Below are 19,492 nucleotides of genomic sequence, written 5' to 3'. Positions count from 1 at the left end.
CTTTCAAAAAGTGCACCCGTTGTGAGGCAAAATTACCCCACAGGGACGGACATAATCTGTGCCTGTTCTGCCTGGGAGAAGGGCATGTTGTGCAAACTTGTCAACGTTGCAACACCTTCTCAAAGCAGGCAAGGAAAAATCACTCTGGCTGAAAGCCACGTTGTGCAAGAGAGTGTTAGAGTCAGTCAAGGGCCCTAAGAAAATGGTGGAGGCTGTTGTTCCACCACAGCTGGCAGTTTTAGAGCCTGTAGCATTGGGATCCAAATCCCCTCAACGTCATGCTTCGCCAGGCACCCAAGACCCCCCCAGCGCTGGGTTGGTCTTTGGCGTTGATGTTCACAAAAATATTTTCAAAGAAAGCAAAAGGTTCTAAAAAATCTACCCTTTTGTCTTCTGAACATAAAACCAAAGAAGACCACCTCAAATTTAGTCCCTCAAATTCAGCCACTGCCTGCTCCACCACCAGGCACACCAATTGGAGACAAGCCTCCTGCCTCCATCCTGACAACACCGATGCCGTTGGTAGCAGCACTGGTACCCACGCTGCTGCTCCTGTCATCACCAGTACCAAGGGTGCCTGTCCCACAAAGGGAGCCCCTCCTTCTCACATCTACATCAGAGGGTGAGATCAGGAAGCTGTCACCCCATCCACTGCAGCCCAGAGATGACTATTATGATCCCAGATGAGATAGGCATCAACGATCAGCAGAGTCTGTGTACTCCATAGCATCATCTCACAGGATGTGTACATCTGTTTGAGACCTTTCTTGGTACTGGGAGTGTTTCAGATTTCCACACTCTGATTGGGGAAAGCATTCTTCTCACCATAGACATGTCAGGCAAATGCAATGGTCTGAATACAATGACAACCCTGTAGGGCACTATCGCCATTTGCCTGAGCACCCAGTCTGGGAAGAAAGTTGACCCTGAATCCAGCCATCAGCTACCATCGCAAAGCCACCAGATCAGCCAGTACCACCAATGTCAGTGTCTTCGCAGCCCTTCCACAGGTTGTCCTGCCTCCTCCTTTGTATAAGTCTCCACTGACTCTGCCTTGGGAACCACCACAGCAAAGTTTAGTACAAACTTTGTTTAAAACTCAACTGTCTATTCCAGTTGTGGCATCAATATCACAGCCTGATACACACAACCAACAGTGCAGCCACACTTGTCTGAAACAGAGAGATACGAATCCGGCTCTGCTTCTGAGTCTTCATGTCCACTCTCACTCTCCTTGGCAGATATGATGGTCAATACCAATTAAGCCGTCTCCTTCTGAGGATTTGGGTCAATTTGCTGATCAAATGGCACAGGCTCTGGGGCTTGAGATGCAACAGGCTGCTCTGTCCATCCAGGACCCTGTCTGTGAGTCCGTAAATGCTGAATCTTATAAGCCAGCGGCTATTCCTTTGTTGCCTACCCTCAATGAGACCATCAGATAGTCATGGAATGCCTCCTCCATGGTGCCATCAATACTGAAGTGCCTGGAGGATATGCACTGCCTTCAGGACACCAACACAGAGTACTTGTTCAAGCATCTGGCACCCAATTCCATGGTGGTTGAGGCAGCGCCAGGCAAGGCGAAAAAGGCACATTCCTCTCCCATCGACAAAGAAGGGAGGAGGCTCGATCTGCTCGGCAGGAGACTTTCTTTCTCCACTTCGTTGGGCCTGAAGATTGCTAATTATCAAATGACACTGTCAGGTTACCAATTGCTGTTGTGGGACAAAGTGGGCAAGCTGCTTGATCATTTGTCCAATGATAAAAAAGAGATGGGTTGTCTTTTTAGAAGTGAAGCGTTGAAGCTGTTGAGGCAACAGTTAAACACATCTCAACATCACGCAGATTACAACTCTAAAGTCCTGGGGCAGTCACTCCTGGGAGAGGAGCACACCCCTTTTTCCCAGGGCCCGCAGCTGACAGAGATTCCTCCCACCAACATTCCTAGATTAGAAAGCTGTCCAGGGGGTGACCCAGCACCGATAGCAGACTGGGTGGATGCGCGGCGCAGACGCAGAGAGCGGCGCCAAATGGAGAGCGCGGAAAGGAGGCGTAGTGCCCGGTTGGCGCTCAAAGAACGGTTGCGCCCAGAGGATCCAAGGGAAAAGGGGAGGGATCCTCCCTAGTCCTTATATTCAGGGGTCTGCCAGTAATTGCCTTTCAAACGGGGACCAACTGTTCCAACTTAGGGCATAGGGATGCTGCTGCTCAGATCTAGTTGCTACCTGTAGAGTTGTTAAGTTGTAAAAGAAGAATAAAGCTTTGAAAAGAATCCCTTTGTCTGCGTCTAAACTTGGCTACTGGATTAGACTGAGAGAGCCCTCCAAGGAGCCCTTGACAATCCCTAAGTTCAGTTACCTTTCGACACCGTGCTTGGCTTTGGTATTCTGGTCTTCCACAGGCAACAAGAACAAGAATAGAAGACCTACCATTCAATGGGCAAGGCTTGTTCAATGCCAAGATGGACGAGGCATTTGACACAGTACAGAAAGCGGGTACCATGGCCCACTGAAAGAGATTCCTCCCACAACAACATGAGTAACAGCCTAGACATCATCGTTGGTTCCAGTCTTTTGCCCCTCGATACCGTCCCCACAATTCCAGGCTAGGTCAGCAGCAGCAGCAGCAATGCCCACAGTCAAGCCAGCAAGGAAAGTCTTTCCAGCAATCCAAATTCTGTGATTACCGCAGAAAGTCAGACAGCAGGGGCAAACTGTGCCTTTGACTTGCTGCCTTTTTCTCTCCCAACCTACCAACAACCTCCCTTTTTCAGGACATGCACATCAAAATACCATTTGGCCTGGCGAGACATCGCAACAGACTCATAGGGCCTGACCATAGTGCAGAAACAATATCGCATCAAATTCAATGCCATGCCTCCACTTGATACCGTGAAGGTGATCGCTCCATCCCCAGTCCTTCTTACCAAACAAACCCTCCTCAACAAAGGAGCAATCGAGCCGGTCCCACACAACCAACTGGTGGAAGGCTTTTATTCCAAGTACTTCACAGTACCGAAAAGGGATGGCAGCCTTAGTTCGACCACTTCTCCAGCAACTCAACAAGGTCATCTCACCCTCCAAATTCTGCATGTTTACACTGGCATCTATTCTCGCCCTCCTTCTCCCGAGGAGACTGGTTTGTCCCTATTGACCTCAAAGATGCTTACTCCCACATCGCCATAGAGCAGTCTCATCAGCACTACCAGCGCTTCACCATTGGTACCAACACCTACCAATTCAGAGTCCTACCCTTTAGCCTCGCCACCACTCCGACAGCGTTTACAAAGTATATGGCAGTTGTGTGTGCCCATCTTCAGTTGCAGAGAGCATAGAAGTTTACCCTTACATCGATGACTGGCTTTTGGTGGCATCAGTGAGGTGTCAGCTCCTACGGTTGATAGAGATTGATAGAGGTGACTTGTGATCTCCTCACAGGTCTAGGACTATATATCAATGTGGAAAAGTCTAATCTTGTGCCTACCCAGAGTATAATGTTCATAGGGAAGTTATTGGACTCCCAAGTGAGATGGGTTTCCTACCTGACACCAGACTAAAAGTACTAGTCACTTTTGCTTCAGACATGCTAGCAAGCAAATCTACCACAGCGTACAAGATCCAACACTTACTGGGGTTTATGGCTGCAACGACAACTTGTCATTTGCTATGCACAATTGTGGAGGAGACCCCTACAGAACTGGTTTATCCACAATTTCAACAAGCTTGATGCTCAGCAAACCAGGCTGGCACTCACATCTGATATCAAGGACTACCTGTGATGGTGGGTGGTACCAACCAGCTTGGGCTCCCATTCCTCCAAACATCCCCATCTGTGGTGTTGAATATAGATGTGTTCTCTTTTGGGATGGGGCGCTCATTGCAGGACACTAACGGTGCATGGCAGGTGGTCCACCAGTGAAGCCACTCAACACATAAATCTTCTGAAGCTAAGGACAGTGGACAAAGCACTTTGTGCTTTTGAACTGGACCTGACAGGCAGGCAGGTCCAGATAACATCGGACAACACAACCATGATTGCGTACCTGTACAAGCAAGGAGGTACCAGGTTGCTTCCACACTTAGTCCTTTCACTCAATATCTTCGACTGGTGATAGGGGTGTACGAAACCCCACTTACCTCCGTCCGCGGGAGGGGGGAGGCGATCTGTCCCTCCCCCCCCCCGGAATCCTCCCCAGCCAGCTCCGCTCCGCGGCAAGGCCGCAGAGATGCTGGCCGGGGTTGGCTGCAGCTGGACTTCCAGTCACAGCCGGGCTACAGCCGCAAATGGCAGCCGCCATGACGGCCGCCATTTGTGTCCCTGCCAAGCCGTGATAGGCTACGTAAGTATCTACGTAGCCTATCACGGCAAAAGGCAGGGATGCAAATGGTGGCCGCTACACCATTTGCGTCCCTGCCTTTTTTGCCATGATAGGCTACATAGATACTTACGTAGCCTATCAAGGCTTGGCAGGGTCGCAAATGGCGGCCGCTACGATGGCCACCATTTGCAGCCGCTGCAGCCCAGAAGACAACCTGGAGTCGCTGCCGGAGCCGCCGCCAGGTTTCAGGGGGTGGCGGGAGGGTAGTCCGTTCCGTCACGGACTCTGGGGGGCTGGATTCTAAAGAATTCGGCCTCACTGGAGTCCGTGGTGGAATTCTCCAACATCCCTACTGGTGCATACCATGCTGGATAGGTTTAGTGGCGATTCATGTAGCAGGTGTGGACAGTGTTATGGCTGATCACCTCAGTCGGACAATACTGACCTCCCATGAATGGGAGATGAACAGGTCTGTTCTGAGCGATCTCCTCAGGCGTTGGGGAACATTGCTGTCTGTCACACTTTCTGCACCAGAGTGGGATAAGGTCTAGGCTCGATGAGGGATGCCTTTGCTTTTCAATGGGAAGGAACTCTGTTTTACATCTTTCCTCCCTTCCCATTAATGACCAGAGTCCTGGCAAAGATTGTGACGGATGGTACCAACTGCATACTGATAACACCTTGGTGGCCACGCCAGCCTTGGCTCTCTCCTTTAAGGTCGGTACCAGTGGTTCCCATCAACTTTGTCTCTCCTCACCAGGGAGAACGGTCAGATTTGACACATGGATCTGTCAACTCTCTACATAACAGCATGAACAATTGCATAACTGACAATCCTGCAGCCCAGGGTGGGGTGCAGAGAGTACTAGATGCTGCATGTAAGCCTTTCACACAGCGCTCCTACTCAGGGAAGTGGACTACCTTTGTGGCATTTGCTCGTCAGTAGTTTCCATCCAAAATGGTGCTCTGTGTACCAGATTCTCCAGTTCCTCCTATCCCTTTTTGAGAAAGGACTCAAGATCTCCTCCCTCAGAGTTTAACAGTCTGCTGTTTCAGTGTTTCACCCTCCAGTTGAGGAATTTTCAGTCTTCTTGCATCTGAGAGCGAAAAGATTTCTAAAAGGGGTCAGGAATTTGGCATCTTCGCTCTATGGTACTGAGCTGGAGCCTTTCTGTTGTGTTAAAAACATGTTCATTGACATTTGAGCCACTTGCTAATGTGGACCTATGCCTCCTTTCCTGGGAGGTAGCATTTCTAGGTGGCATACCTGGGTGCAAGACAGCATAGGTAGAGAAACAAGAGGTGAAGACACAGCAAAACAGCCATTTTATATTTGTATTTTTCCTTTGGAAGGATTTCTGGGAGAACAACATAATTTCCTGATGAAATAATCAACTTGTTAAGTATGTTTTTCACACACTTTTGTCATTTTTGATCATATGATTTCACACTTCCAGTTCATCTCGAGTGTGTAAGGGTGTCAGCCCCTATGTGCTTTTCCATCCCATACGCTTCAGCCAAACTCTCCACTCTCCCAGTGACGTGCACCCACCTAGCATTCCCCTCAATGTTGATATTTTGCTATTCCCCTGTTGGGGGGATACTGTTGTGGCCACAAGAATGCTCACTCTTCTGATAAATGGAGCTGTAGTGGTGCTCTATCTTCGGTTTTGTTGGTTCTGAACCATGAGCCCTGGCTGTTGTCCTTCAAGAAAGAGCGAGTCAGATGTGTTTAGCCATTGGTGCCAATCGGTATAGTATTTGACGATCACGAACAAAGAAATGGCTTTGTTGGATTTCGGGGTTTGTGTTGAGCAGCAGCCCTGTTATTTCACATGGCATAGCAGTCAGAGACACTACTGAATAAAGGAGAGTTGTTTAACCAGTTGTTTCACTTCTGTAAACCACCCAGAGAGCTTTGGCTATGGGGCGGTATAGAAGTGTAATAAATAATACAGTTTCCTCATATTCCAGAAGATGGGGAGACACTCTGTGTCAATGGGCATTAGTATACTATACACACATCTCTCTTTTCTTGGGGTCCTTGTGGAGCTGGAAGATCAAGAGTTATGCTTAAGGTATAGGTTCCCCCTCCCTTACTTAACCATGTGGCGTACCTAATCCTTGCAGCCCTACCTCTCCCAGTAGCAGTCAAATTGTGTCTGTTTCTGTACAGAGGCAGCATGCCTGCAAGGGGTTTGTGAACACAAGCATTATCCATCTCTCTTCATTGTTGTTTGTCTTAAACTGCTGAGTGCCTTTTCACCAAAAATCCCCATCACCAAGTTCCTGCTTGTATACTCGCAGTGTTACAGACTTGATGCCTGAATGTTACAGGCTGTCCCATGTCACTCTTCTACACATGTGAAGTGCGATCCTCGCCAGGGCTTTTTGGTGCTGAGTTGTGATTGGCTATTTGGTTTGTTGCAATTACTCCAGTATCTTAGGTGTGGAGGCCAACGTCTGAGGGTCCTCATTGACTCCAGTGGGAGTGTGATTGTTGTAGTTACAGTTATTTCCTGCAAAATGAGTGCCATGCCTTTCAAAAGCCCCAAGGTGTATCAACAAAACCTGTGATGGCAGACCCGTGAAGAACAGTGGGAAGGAGATGATTCTTCCACAGGCCCCTGGACTTTGGAGAGCCATACAGAGACAAACAGGCAACACCTCCCACCTGCCAACTTTTCCTGCTCAGGAGCAGGGAAGGTAGGTAGGGCAGGGTTGGACACCGCTGCCTGAAGGCACTCAGGGCGCCTTCAAACAACTGCGCCCAACTGGCCATTCCCCCACCTGGCCATTCCCTTACAAAAACAGTGCGCGCGCGTTGTGTGTCGGGGAGTAAGAGTGACTGCTTGGAGATGTTCACAGTATCATTAAGCAGCAGTGCCCGGCCCGGCCCTCACCAGCCCTTCCCTTGGGAAAGGGGAGGGGGGTGTTGGCCACCCCTCTTGGGATCATTTGGGTGATGCCTGAGGGGGTGTTGGGCGCTGCTGCTTGGAAGTGCTCAGTGCCTTCTGGCACACTCCCCACCGCCCTCTTAATTGGAGAAGCCTGCGGGGGAGGGGGGCTTGCCCAGAGGGCGCGGAGCTGGCCACAAGCATGTTTTCGCTCGGCCAGCAAGCTAACCAAACTGGTAGACCGTTGTTACGTGACGTGGTGTTGACAGCCTGCAGAGCCAGAGTTTGCAGACCTTCGTGTGCAAAACTAGTTTGTCAGCGGTTATTACGACCGCTTCTCCTCCTGGCCGTGAAACCGGGCTGAAGTCAACAGTACAGCCATCCGGGAACGAAGCGTGTGAGCTGCACATGCCACTGCCTTGCCGCCCTCCTCCCCCGTGTCATGTCTGCCAGCCTGCCCGGCACGGTGACAGGCTGTCGCGAAGGGAGCGTTCCAGGGCAGAGCAACCCGGCGAAGGCAGCGGGCCTGGCTGCCGATTGGCCGCGCTGGAAGCGGAGGCAGCGCCCCCTTGGCCAGACGCACGCAAGGCGGCGCGCGCTACGCGGCTGCTGGGCGCCGCGGGAGGGTCGGGCGCCGTCGGGGTTGGGTTGGTGGAAAGGCAGAGAAGTTGCGCGCTGCCTCCGCCCCGTCCGCGGAGTCCCCGCTCGCCCTCCGAGGAGCACCTGCGGCCGCCGCCGGGACGCCTCGCTACTTGTTCCACCGCGCCAGACGCGGCGGCAGGATCAAGTCCGGCGACAGGATGGGGAGGCAGAGCGCGAGCGGGGGGCGCAGCATGCAGCGCTCGCCGAGCCGGAGCAGCCTCTCTGCCTCCTTCGAAGCGCTCGCCGTCTACTTCCCTTGCATGTACTCCTTAGAGGAGGAGGAGGAGGAGGAGGTGAAGAAAGGCGGCGGAGGTGAGGCGCGGACTTGGTGGGAAAGCGTGGGCGAAAGGCCGGCGAGGGGCGGCCGTGTTCGTGGTGTGCGTGTGCCTCGCTCGCCCTGCAGCCCGCGAGGGGCTGCTTGGCGCGGCGGCGAAGGTCTCGAGCCCCATGCGCTGAAGGGAGCCTCCTCCTGGGGGGCCGGGAGGCGCCCAGGCAGCGCTAATACTCGGTCTGCGTATATACAGTGAATTTGCGCTGTGAAGGGTGTAGTTAGATTATCTCCTGGTTCTTACGGCTTGACAAAAGCCTGTGTTTACATGAAGAAGCAATTCGAAAAAGTTTATAATAATAATACAGTTGTAAGAAGTTTCTGATAATAATAGTAATAATAATGCCTACCATTTATATAGTGGTTTTTGAATGTGTAGACCATTTTAGTAGGCCTTGCACTGCTCTAAAAGGTAGGTCAGCCTGAGTTCCTATGGCGACCTGTTATGTACATGGCTGAAATGAGATTTGAACAATAACTTCCCAGATCACGCTCTATGAGTGCAATTCTATACGTGTCTATTCAGAAGTAAGCCCCACTGCATTCATTGGGGCTTACTTCCAGGTGTGTGTATTGGATTGCAGCCTTAGCCACTACACCAGCTCCATATCCCTGTTCTAAATATTTTGGGTCATTTACCAGCCACTGTGTTTCTCACACAACTCTGGCGATAATTCTGCCGTGGCTCACTTATCCTGGGATGAAAGAGAAATGAGTCAAGAGCCTCAGGTTGTTTCAGAATTTGATTCAACTCATTTCAGTCTCTGCTTCACCATACAGATGTGTCAACAAATCAGAGGTATGAGTGATTTCATGGACTGCAGTTCCAGGGTAACATCCTTGTAAAATGACTCTTACTGATGAAGAATTATGAAGAATTTTGATGCTTCAGCTACGGATAGGTTATAAAACCATAATGTGGCTAGAAATAGATGTATTTAAGACCAATATATAAACATAATGTAAAATACCTTCATAGTACATCACCTCCTGAACTGTAAAATTACTTCTGAGATATTATTTACTACATCTTTATCCCATCTTTCCCCCAAGGAGCTCATGGAGTACATGGTTGTCTCCCCACCCGCAGTTTTATCCTCACAACAATCCTGTGAGGTAAGTTAGGCTGAGAGATCGTGACTGGTCACCAGTGAGTTTCATGGCTGAGTGGAATTGTACTAGATTTTCACAATCCTAGCTAGGCACTTTATTCCATATTGACTCTCTGTGGTTTGTTTCCTGCTCATTTTAGCCTACATACCACCATCTTGCTTTCCAAAGGAAAGCTTCCATCATCCCCTCCCCTCCTTGTGTTGTTTGCTGGCTTCTGAGAAAGAAAACCTGTAGAGACTGCTAAATTGTGGGGCTATAAGCTTCCCTATGCATGTTTAGACAGAAAAAAGTCCTACAACTCCCAGCATTCCCCAGCTCCATTCTGTGTCTAAACATGCAAGGACGTGCCCTTAATCAGTTTAGGGCGCAGTCCTATCTAGATAGGTGGCCGCCTCTGAACTCGGAGGCGACCGCCTATCCAAAGCAGGGCAGGAGAAGCACAGAGGGGATTGTTCCCTCCGCACTTCTCCTGCCCTGCTTTTTTGGCTAGACAGCTTATTACGGCTGCCTAGCTGTGGGAGCACGGAGTGGGGAGGGAGGCTGCTGTACGACGCATAGGATGTGTCGTACAGGCAGCTATGCTCTCCCCGCCCCAGAACACCCCCAACCATGCCCCTTTCCAGCCACTCGGCGCTCCTCTTGCGAGCGTGGAGGACAGGGCTGTTCTACGCTGCCTCTGAGGCAGAGCAGAAGTGGGGGGAGGTCAGTTCCAGGAAAGCAGCATATCCTGTGGCTGTCTAGCCGCTGTTTAGCGGCCATAGGATTGCTACCTCCATCATTTATATTAATCCACTAAACCTCTAGCTAATTAATTGGTAGAGGCCAATTTTAATGAGGGAAGGCCAATTTTAATCAGTGAGACTAGGAGTTTAAGTAATGCTTGTTTATTTCTTGAGATTATTTCAGTTCTCTTCTGTTACTGAAATATACAATAAAAGGAAAATATTAAACATTGGATTTTGGTCTAATAGCCAATCGTAGCTTTGTTTATTAAATCATACATAAGGAACATAGGAAGCTGCCTTACACTAGTCCATTGATCCCATCTAGGTCAGTAGTATTAACTCTACACTGACTGGCAACAACCCTTCAGGGTTCAGGGTTTTTCCCAGCCCTACTGGAGATGCCAGGGGTTGAACCTGGGAACATTTGCATGCAAAGGGTGCCACTGAGTTATGACTAGGGATGTCGCGGGTGTCTGTCTGAGGCTCGAGGCCCAGCAAGAAATCACTGGCTTGGCCCCCCCAGATGCCAGTCCACAGATCTCTGCGCTTGCCTGACTCGGCCCACATGGAGTCAGGCAAGCGCAGGGATCCCTGATCCCTCACCAGACCACAAAGTGGTGGCTCAGTCTTTTTCATAACGGCCAATTTTATGCAAATGGTGTCTGAAAAGCAACCATTTACACAAGATTACAGGCATAAATGGCCATTTACGCCTGTAATCTTGCATAAATGGCTGCTTTACTGTCACTATTTGCGTAAAATCGGCCATTACAAAAAGGGTGAGCCACCATTTTTACACAAAATGGCAGCTTGGCAAAGGATCAGGCAGCTGTGCACTGCTCACTGGGCACTCGTGGACTGCCCAGTGACTTGCCGCACAGGGCAAGCAGGGGCAGGCAGCCGTGAGGGTCCGGTGAGCGGCACACAACGCAGACCACGGTGGGTTTGCCCATCCCTAGTTATGACCCTTATAATATGCATGTATTTTACATTAGATTGATTGAATATAAGCAAGTGATCAACTGGATTTTTAATTGGTTGACAGCAAGAGAATTACTTTATAATTCTGGTGTGTGCAGGAATTCATACACATCTCTTCATCGGAAAATAATGGACATCAACCCATTATTCTTCTTGGCATAGCGTGTGCCGTGAATATCTGCTTTGTGGTAAGCATACACATCTACTGAAATCAATACTGGGGGTGTTTTATAAATGTACCCCATGATCCATATCATCTTAAAAGTGGGTACCGCCACTCTTTAAACCAGAGCAAAATGCTGAATTCTTAACACTGTGGTGCTCCTTGTAGATAGGGCTGACACAAGCAGTAACTTTAACAAAAAGAAAGCAGAGCTGTTTACAATAATCCTACTTGAGGTAGTTAAAAGCATGTTAGTTAAATTAATGTAAGACATTACACACAGAAGTTTTGTAGTAAGAGCTTGAAAGTAAGAACTTGCCTATATAAACTTCTCAAAATTAATTTTATGTACATTTTACTCCAGTTACATGTGGCATTGCTACAGTAGCATAGGTGGGATTTTGCTGTTATGTGTAGAGTGATTATTGGGCTAGATTCTAGCCACCAATATATTACATGAATGACTGTAAGGGGAAGTAAAGCCCCAGCCTCATGTAATATGCCACATGTAATTGGAGTAAAAATATACATAAACACTTTGGGGCCTTACTTCTCCTGTAGACAGTGGGTGCTTCCAGATGGATGGCTCTTACCGCTACCAATCAAAAGACACTGTGTAGCTATTTCATCTTTCCCTTCTTATTTCATTTTCCATGTTAAGAAAAAACTTGGGGAAAGTGGGAAAACAATATCTGGACCACCCATAAAATTCCATTAATGAGGCTGGACGATTGCACAATAACAGTCTATGTGAAAGCACCCAGCGAACTCCTGATTGTATGTTCTGTACGTTAAGCAAGCATCACTTTTTAATTATCTTTTAATTACCCAATATAGTTACACAGTTTGTTTGTTTATTTATAACATTTGTATACTACTCCACATCTAAAACAGATTCCAGAGTGGTGAACATAAGAGGTAAAATAGTAGAAAGATAAAAAGAGTTAAAAACACCATATTAAAATTATTGTTTTAAAAAACAGAATGCCAGTAAAAAACGTGGCTGGTCAGTTAAGGAATGCTTCCTGGAATAGAGCTGTTTTCACGAGGTGCCGGAAGCAACACAGTGTTGGCGCCTGCCTGACCTCCAGGGGCAGGGAGTTCCAAAGGAAGGGGACCGCCACGCAGTTAATCTACTGCTGACAGTAGAATAATACCAACACAAAATAGTGTTAGGTCCAGTGCTGAAAGTATGTTTACAATGAAAGTGTGTTTGAATTTGTTGTTGTTTCGGTGTTGTAAAGGAAATGCCGTAATTCATAGGAACATAGAATGCCGCCGTATACCGAGTCAAACCATTTGTCCTTCTAGCCAAGTATTGTCAACAGTGAGTGAAAGTACCTGTCCAGGGTTTAGGGTAGGGTTTACCAAACCTATCTGGAGGTGCTAGGGGTTAAACCTGGGACCTTTCGCATGCAAACCATGTGCTCTATCAGTTAGGTACAGCCTCCTCTAAATAATATAGCATCCAGTATTTCCAGGCAGTCTCCCATGCAAGTATTAACCAGGCTTGTCACTGCTTAACTTCCAAGACAGGAGCAGGTGCTTTCAAGGTAGTGTGGCAAATGATTAGTGTTTTGATTTGGCATCACCTGGTTGACATAGCTATTGCCTGTCTGTCTGTCTGTCTGTCTGTCTATTTATTTATTTTTATATCCCAGCCTTCCTCACAAAGGACAGTATCCAAGGCTGCTGCTCCACTTACACAATTGACATCCACCAGCATAAGCAACCTCAAGCACAACACCAACAGCGTATGCTGGCGTGATAGTTTTTCAGGGAAACCTGATGCTCCACCATACAGTATTCGCATCCTGTAGCGCTATATCAATAGCATAAGTGGAGCAGCAGTAATGGATACTACCCAAAGAGCCCAGGGGAGCTACCAACCTATATAAAACACAGTACACCGCATCAATATTAAAATCATGACTCTAAAATAACAAATATATTAAAAATTACAATAAAACCATCAACACAAGTAATCAGTCAAAATACAAGTAGAGCACTTGTCTATACCCCAATCACCTGCACAAAAAAATAAGTCTTTAACTGGTGCCTAACTGACAACAGTGTGGGAGCAGCTGAATCTCCACTGGAAGAGAGTTCGATAGCATTTATTTGCATTTGTGAAGTCCTCAACCGTGTGCAATCAGAAATATCTCATGCTTATTCAAAGATTGGCATGAGCTGTAAGGTTATTTAATATCTATAAGAAAATTGCCCCTGAGCAGAAGCATTCTCATTAGATTTCAACAAATGCCAATGGCTGTTTTAGCAGATTTTGAAAAGCATCTTATGAACTACATGGTGTCTGTGGTGCAGATGGGACTAATACTTAGTACCCCACTGTTTACCCCACTGTTTGTTCTGCTGCCTGATAATGAAGAGAGTGAGGGACTGGTTCTCCCAGTTATTGCAAGGGTGAGGATATAGGTCTTATTTGCAAAATTAGATCTTTTACAGTATAATCCAATACATTAAATCCAAGGGGGCTCACTCTCAGGTATGCATGTGTAGAATTGAAACCTTACTTGCTAATAATTACCCAAATTTGTTGAAAAGACAATACTGTAACACTGATACCTCTTAAAACTAAAAAAGTTATGGATGAATTTGTCCTGAATGGTCCCCAGGTATTTTATGCATGTGGGTCTGACTTTCATTTTGTGGATGTCTGTTTGGACATGTGCTGCTATTATGGCCAATGGGTAAAAACAATAACATTACCCCTCATATTTTATCGTTTAGAATGCACGACCTCTTTGAATTAATTTGTTTCTTTAGAATCTTGCAGACATTTCTGACAAAAAGTTGAGGCCATTTCTTCTGATGTGTCCGTGAGCCATCATTTTCCTGTTCTAGAGCCACTGCCATCCTCTGTTCTTCACTGCTCTACTGTGCATTCAAGTGAATTCTGCTTTGCACAGTGGTGCATAATCCATTTGTGGCATAAGAGAAAGTGTGGCTTCAAAAATTGCAGCTGTTACTGTAGCCTTACCAAGCAACAGATTATAACACAACACATAGGGTGCATCTGCCAAAAGATGGGGTAGGTTTCCTGGCATTTTCAGCAGAAACATGGTCTGTGTTGTGTGCACATATTATTGCTGTTGATCTACAGCATACTCAGATAAAGCAGATGCATAGCTTCAGAATATAAATGAAGCTGATAAGGATCACATGTTTTGAATGCTCTCCTGTATGAGAAAAACATTGTGCATGTACATTAGACTCACACCTTGGGGAGAGGGTGTAAGTCTAAATTCGGAGCGCCATCACACAAGGCTTTTATCATGCACTCATGGTGGGTCACTCATGGAAATTTGTGGGTCCTTTTCATGATGTCATCAACATCCAGGGCACATCCAGAAGTATTTCCCAGTTATTACATGTTAAAAAGATCCAGAGATAATGAGCTAATAAAATATCCTGGATTTTTCTTACTGTGTATAGTAGTTGTTGAGCTATCAAAACAACCACTAGATGGTGCTGTTTTATTTAGATCTATGGAACATTGAAACCCCTTCATGGATCACTGCCTTGTTGTGGCGAAGGGGCTTGCGTAACTCAGTGAAGCCATAAGCTATGCCGTGCAGGGCCACCCAAGACGGACAGGTCATGGCGGAGAGTTCTGACAAAATGTGGTCCACTGGAGAAGGAAATGGCAACCCACTCCAGTATTCTTGCCAAGAAAACCCCATGGAACGTATCACAAGGCTAAAAGAGATGACGCCGGAAGATGAGCCCCTCAGGTCGGAAGGTGTCCAATATGCTACTGGGGAAGAGCAGAGGGTATTTCCAAGTAGCGCCAGAAAGAGTGAAGCGGCTGGGCCAAAGCCGAAAGGACACTCAGCTGTGGATGTGTCTGGTGGTGAAAAGAAAATCCGATGCTATAAAGAACAATATTGTTTAGGAACCTGGAATGTCAGATCAATGAATCAAGGTAAGCTGGAGGTGGTCAAACATGAGATGGCAAGATTGAACATCGACATCTTGGGAATCAGCGAACTCAAATGGACAGGCATGGGCGAATTTAATTCAGGTGACCATCATATCTACTATTGTGGGCAAGAATCCCTTAGAAGAAATGGAGTAGCACTCATAGTCAACAAAAGGGTGGGAAAAACAGTACTGGGGTACAATCTTAAAAATGATAGAATGATCTCAGTACGAATCCAAGGCAAACCATTCAACATCACAGTAATTCAAGTCTATGCCCCAACCACTGAGGCCGAAGAAGCTGAGGTTGATCGGTTTTAAGAAGACCTACAACACCTTCTAGAACTAACACCAAAAAAAGATGTCCTCTTCATCATAGGGGATTGGAATGCTAAAGTAGGAAGTCAAGAAAGCACCGGGATAACAGGCAGGCATGGCCTTGGTGTACAAAATGAAGCAGGACAAAAGCTAATAGAGTTTTGCCAAGAGAACATGCTGATAATAGCAAACACTCTTTTCCAACAGCACAAGAGGCAACTCTACACATGGACATCACCAGATGGTCAATATCGAAATCAGATTGATTATGTCCTTTGCAGCCAAAGATGGAGAAGCTCCATACAGTCAGTAAAAACAAGACCTGGAGCTGACTGTGGCTCAGATCATGAGCTGCTTCTTGCAAAATTTCGGCTTAAATTGAAGAACGTCGGGAAAACCACTAAACCGTTCAGGTATGACCTAAATCATATCCCTGATGAATATACAGTGGAGGTGAGGAATAGATTTAAGGGATTAGACCTGATAGACAGAGTGCCTGAGGAACTATGGACGGAGGTCCGTAACATTGTTCAGGAGGCAGCAACGAAATCCATCCCAAAGAAAAAGAAATGCAAGAAAGCAAAGTGGCTGTCTGATGAGGCTTTACAAGTAGCTCACGAAAGAAGGGAAGCGAAAAGCAAGGGAGAAAGGGGAAGATATACCCAACTGAATGCAGAGTTCCAGAGAATAGCAAGGAGAGACAAGAAGGCCTTCTTAAATGAACAATGCAAAGAAATCGAGGAAAACAACAGAATGGGAAAGAGTAGAGATCTCTTCAAGAAAATTGGAGATCTCAAGGGAACGTTTTGTGCAAAGACGGGCATGATAAAGGACAAAGAAGGCAGGGACCTAACAGAAGCAGATGACATTAAGAAGAGGTGGCAAGAATACACAGAAGTACTATACAGGAAAGATCTGAATGTCCCTGATAGCCATGATAGTGCGGTCACTGAACTTGAGCCGGACATCCTAGAGAGTGAAGTCAAGTGGGCCTTAGGAAGCATTATTAACAACAAAGCTAGTGGAGATGACAGTATTCCAGCTGAGCTATTTAAAATCCTAAAAGATGATGCTGTTAAAGTGCTGCATTCAATATGCCAACAAATCTGGAACACTCAACAGTGGCCACAAGACTGGAAAAGGTCAGTTTACATTCCAATTCCAAAGAAGGGCCACGCCAAAGAGTGTTCAAACTACCGCACAATTGCGCTCATTTCACATGCCAGCAAGGTGATGCTCAAAATCCTACAAGCTAGGCTTCAGCAGTATGCGAACCGAGAACTACCGGAAGTACAAGCGGGGTTTAGAAGAGGCAGAGGAACTAGAGATCAAATCACCAACATTCGCTGGATCATGGAGAAAGCAAGAGAATTCCAGAAAAACGTCTATTTCTGCTTCATTGACTACGCTAAAGCCTTTGATTGTGTGGATCACAACAAACTGTGGCAAATTCTTAAAGTGATGGGAGTACCAGACCACCTTACCTGTCTCCTGAGAAACCTGTACGAGGGTCAAGAAGCAACAGTAAGAACCAGACATGGAACAACCGATTGGTTCAAAATTGGGAAAGGAGTACGACAAGGCTGCATATTGTCACCCTGCTTATTTAACTTATATGCAGAGTACATCATGAGAAATGCCGGGTTGGATGAATCAGAGGTCGGAATTAAGATTGCGGGGAGAATTATCAATAACCTCCGATATGCAGACGATACCACCCTAATGGCAGAAAGCGAAGAGGATCTCAAGAGCCTCTTGTTGAGGGTGAAAGAGGAGAGCGCAAAAGCTGGTTTGAAACTCAACATTAAAAAAACTAAGATCATGGCATCACTTCCTGGCATATAGAAGGGGAAGAAATGGAAGCAGTGACAGATTTTACGTTCTTGGGCTCCAAGATCACCGCAGACGGTGACTGTAGCCATGAAATTAAAAGACGCTTGCTCCTTGGGAGGAAAGCTATGGCCAACCTAGACAGCATAGTAAGAAGCAGAGACATCACCTTGCCGACAAAGGTCCGTCTAATCAAAGCTATGGTTTTCCCAGTAGTAATGTATGGCTGTGAGAGCTGGACTATAAGGAAGGCTGAGCGCCGAAGAATTGATGCTTTCGAACTGTGGTGCTGGAGAAGACTCTTATGAGTCCCCTGGACTGCAAGGAGGTCAAATCAGTCCATCCTAAAGGAAATCAACCCTGAGTGCTCATTGGAAGGACAGATAATGAAGCTGAAGCTCCAATATTTTGGCCACCTAATGCGAAGAGAAAACTCCCTGGAAAAGACCCTGATGCTGGGAAAGACTGAAGGCAAAAGGAGAAGGGGACGGCAGAGGATGAGATGGCTAGATAGCATCACGGATGCAATGAATATGAACTTGAGCACGCTCCGGGAGAGAGCGCAGGACAGGAAGGCCTGGCGTGCTATGGTCCATGGGGTCACGAAGAGTCGGACACGACTGAACGACTGAACAACAACAACAACATTGAAAATTAAAAACTTCCCCTCTCAGCAATCACATGGTCACTATCTGTGAGCCCGCAGTGAACACAGAAAGGGCTCCACAATGTGAGGACTGTGGATTTCTTAATGTAGAGATGCCTTAGGACTCTTCTCCCTGAGACGTTAACCACTCAGGCAGGGAGGTTTTTTTTATATGGGAGAGCATTCATACATGGAACTTCCACCAGATTTCTGAAGTGGTACAGTATCCCCCCCCCCTTTTTTTTTTGTTTTCATAATGTGTACAGTAGATCTGTCCTGAGTTACATATAGCTTGTGAATAGTTTCAGGACCTGATTTTACAAGCAATCCCTCTTATAGGTGCATGACTTGATTCTTTTGTATGTGCCATAGGTAGGACTCAGATGTCTCAGATGAATTCTTATTATTTCTTTTCTGGTTGTCCCTGATGTTTGTTGCATCAGAACAAGATTTTGTGAGGAGATTGCCACTCTATATTGCCCTTCCCAACAGATGTTGCCTCCTGCAATTGTACAAAAGCTCCTCAGTATTTAAGGGTGCAATCCTATGCATGTTAAGACAGAAAAAAGTCCTATAACTCCCAGCTTCCCTAGCCAGCATGACTGGCTGGGGAATGTTGGGAGTTATAGGAATTTTTCTGTCTAAACCTGATAGGATTGTACCCTAAAATTAGCAAGGTGATTTCTCAGCACCTCGTAGAATACAGGTCAACTTTGCTTCTTCTCTACTTTACAGATTGCTGATTCAGACAGTGAATTACAACAGAAAGTGTTATGCTGTCTGAGTGAGATCTGATGCTTAATGCCCCAGAGTCTTCCTAAATATAGTTCAGCAGTGTCATGCACATTGCTATCTGGCTGTTTTCACCCATTTCTCTCATATTGTGAAGTGGACTTCAAGTGCTGATGGACAGAAGTGCCCGAAGGGTCTTTATCGAAGTTTTTCACACATATACTGTTTGAATATTTCTTTTCAGCCAAAATAATACAGTAAAGACGTGCTGGTTTTAAATGATGTAAGGAGGTTATTAAAATCTGAAGTCTTTTAACACAGATTTTATCTGCGAAAAATAGAAGCTAAATTTGGACAGCAGGTGAGAGCATTCTGACATCTCTTAAGGTCTGCCTTGGGAAAAAAATAGGCCTTAAACTGGGTCAGATGTGGACAGTGTCAGTACTGAGTATCCCAGCCTTCCCAACCTGGTGCCCTCCAGATGTTTTGGACTACAAGTCCCAGCACTCCAGACCATTGGCCAAGCTGGCTAGGGTTGATAGAAGCTGAAGTCCAAAACATCTGGAGGGCACCAGGCTGTGGAAGACTGGGGTAGCTATCTCCTTCTAGGCCAAAATTTATCTCACTAAATCCTAACAAAGCTTTGCATATTATTTCAGTAGATTTGGTACATTGTTTTAAAAACTTACACATATTTGTTAATGTTTGCCTACACAGTAGGGACTTTGCACATGCAAACAGTGCACATGCTGTAACTTGGGGTGCTGCAACACGTAGCCACAAAAGGCAGATCTAAACATCAGCGATCCATATGAGGAGGTAGGGACTGGATGTCTCTGTGTCTGACTACACAAACC

The 19,492-nt window shown here is 46.6% G+C and overlaps 1 protein-coding gene across 2 annotated transcripts in view; it reads left to right on the top strand.

Moving 5' to 3' along the window:
• RIMS2 (regulating synaptic membrane exocytosis 2) overlaps nt 1–19,492 on the top strand; it is a 616,900-nt gene that overhangs the window by 572,908 nt on the left and 24,500 nt on the right. Inside the window, exon 1 of one of the 2 annotated variants that reach the window (XM_084848967.1) lies at nt 7,797–8,169. The exons of the other annotated variant lie outside the window; for it this stretch is intronic. Within the exon in view, the coding sequence (XP_084705093.1) occupies nt 8,016–8,169 (154 nt within the window). The 5' untranslated portion in view covers nt 7,797–8,015. Of the gene's footprint in view, nt 1–7,796; nt 8,170–19,492 lie in introns of those variants that run through there. 2 annotated transcript variants of the gene reach the window in all.

This window comes from Heloderma suspectum, chromosome 4 (genome assembly GCF_057233095.1).
Source record: "Heloderma suspectum isolate Gila_16-S chromosome 4, 16-S_ref, whole genome shotgun sequence".
Classification (NCBI taxonomy): Eukaryota; Metazoa; Chordata; class Lepidosauria; order Squamata; family Helodermatidae; genus Heloderma; species Heloderma suspectum.
Note: the sequence above shows the minus strand (reverse complement) of the source record. Positions and strands in the feature narration are given on the sequence as shown.